This window comes from Haplochromis burtoni, unplaced genomic scaffold (genome assembly GCF_018398535.1).
Source record: "Haplochromis burtoni strain Fernald_Lab_line unplaced genomic scaffold, NCSU_Asbu1 Contig_1254, whole genome shotgun sequence".
NCBI lineage: Eukaryota > Metazoa > Chordata > Actinopteri > Cichliformes > Cichlidae > Haplochromis > Haplochromis burtoni.
In genome coordinates, this window is record NW_024583615.1 from 50,850 (window position 1) to 52,728 (window position 1,879).

Genomic DNA, 1,879 nt, shown 5'->3' on the forward strand with positions numbered 1-1,879 from the left:
CGAACCGAACCGTGAATTTTGTGTATCGTTGCACCCCTAATATGTATGCTCCCATATTTTTAATAAGACAGGTTGTACCAGTTTAAGACAGGTACTCCCTGTCTTTTGGAAAAACATTTTTGAACATGTCGATGAAATTTCTTGAGAACCCACAGACATTATCAAATCTATGGAAAGTTCATAGAAGGGGCCAACTGAACCTTCAGGATTTGAAAACTGTTTGTGTAGAAGAATCAGCTAAAATCACAGTTGATGCATGCGACTAGTTTCTCCATACAGGAGGTGTGTTGAAGCTGTCATCACCAGCAAAGGATTTTGTATGAAATATTAAATACATTTCTGTAAACATATTCAATACTTGACTGGTCTTTCAGTTCTCATTTAGGTCAAAGTATAGGATAGTATAGGAGGAGTTGCAGATGTAGCTTAGACTTTGGATAAAATGAATCAAGCTTTCACATTCACGGATTTACATCAATTGATCTTAATTGTAAAAATGAGCAATAGACTTTGTTGGTCTAAAACAGTTTTGAGCAGTTTATAATTTATGGATATGGCAGGTTATGCAGGAAATGAATGTAAGATAATGAAAATATCTTACATGAAATAAGATACTTTATTACTTTACTTTACTTTATTTATCCCAAGGTTGGGCTCACTATTTTTTTTCTTTTCAATAAGGTCTAATTCTGTCAACCAGCCATCCCTTTCTCCTCCATCAGAACGCTGCTTAAGAAGAAAATGACAGGGCTGTTTTCCCTAACAATGAGGTAGGAGCGTGGGCCAAGATGGTGGTGCTGTTGGTAGGAATGTGTGTGTGTGTGTGCGTGTCTGTGTGTGTGTGTCTGTGTGTGTGTGTGTGTGTGTGGGGGGGGCATTATTATTATAGAAACTGGATTTTGAATTGTGAGTTGACAACAAACGAGACTCTTCCATTGTAATCAGAAGAGGATTGATTTCACTTTGCCTGATTCTATTTTATACAAACTTGTATCAAGTGAAGGAGAGAGCATTTCCAGAAATCTTTCTAACTTATTGTTTTCCTTACCTTGTTGTTTTATCTATAGGTATAAAAAACATAAAAATAACCATAATGTCCCCAATTGATTTTAAACTTTCTGGAAAACACTTTGGCTGCCACCATGTCAGTGTTTTGGAGCCAGACATTATTATTACTACCTACTAGCCCACTAGTGACCTAACCAATTGCAAGGAGGTTTTCAGTGCAGTACCATATACAGCTTTGTGACTAGTTTCACTATAGTGGCTTTTAGCATTGCAAGCAATAGCGGAATACACATTTTTCCCCATTGATTGATGGTTGCCAAAATGTTCACCAACAGCATTGTAAGCCTGCATGACTCAGGCTTTAGCAATCTTCATAAATTACCTATGTAAAGACATTTATCTGTTAATTTATGCTAAATATTGGTATACCTGTCAAAGGAAAAACAATGAAGTGAGGCCCAAACGTTATTTGATTTATTTAGTATTATTTTTAATATTATTATTTATTATTAATTTCTCTAAGTAAAAAAGATGGAATCCTCTACTGTCTGCTGTTGGTCATCCTCGGTTCTACTTCCTTATATACAAGGTATGTATTAAGGCACTATTTTCAAAAGCATATTGATACGTAATATCTATATGATGTAGCAACCTTTTCAAACAATTTATTTTGTTGTTATGTCTTGTGGTGCTTATTTTTCCGGTATCAGATATTTAAGGAACACTATCCTAATGATAAAATTGCACCCTGAACGAGAACCAAGCCAGCGCATTAATTTGGATGACACATTTAACTTTGGGTAAGAGATATTCAAAATTTGGACACCATTGTCTGGTAATTATAATGTCCCATACTTGTATTTGATTTTTA

General features: G+C 35.1%; 1 protein-coding gene across 1 annotated transcript in view; it reads left to right on the forward strand.

The window, feature by feature from the left end:
- Nucleotides 1-449: 449 nt before the first annotated feature.
- Nucleotides 450-1,879, forward strand: part of LOC102302353 (N-acetyllactosaminide alpha-1,3-galactosyltransferase) — a 6,628-nt gene continuing 5,198 nt past the window's right edge. The window contains 3 exon segments of the mRNA XM_014330987.2: nucleotides 450-770; nucleotides 1,532-1,597; nucleotides 1,719-1,808. Coding sequence (XP_014186473.2) covers nucleotides 742-770; nucleotides 1,532-1,597; nucleotides 1,719-1,808 — 185 coding nt within the window. The 5' untranslated portion in view covers nucleotides 450-741.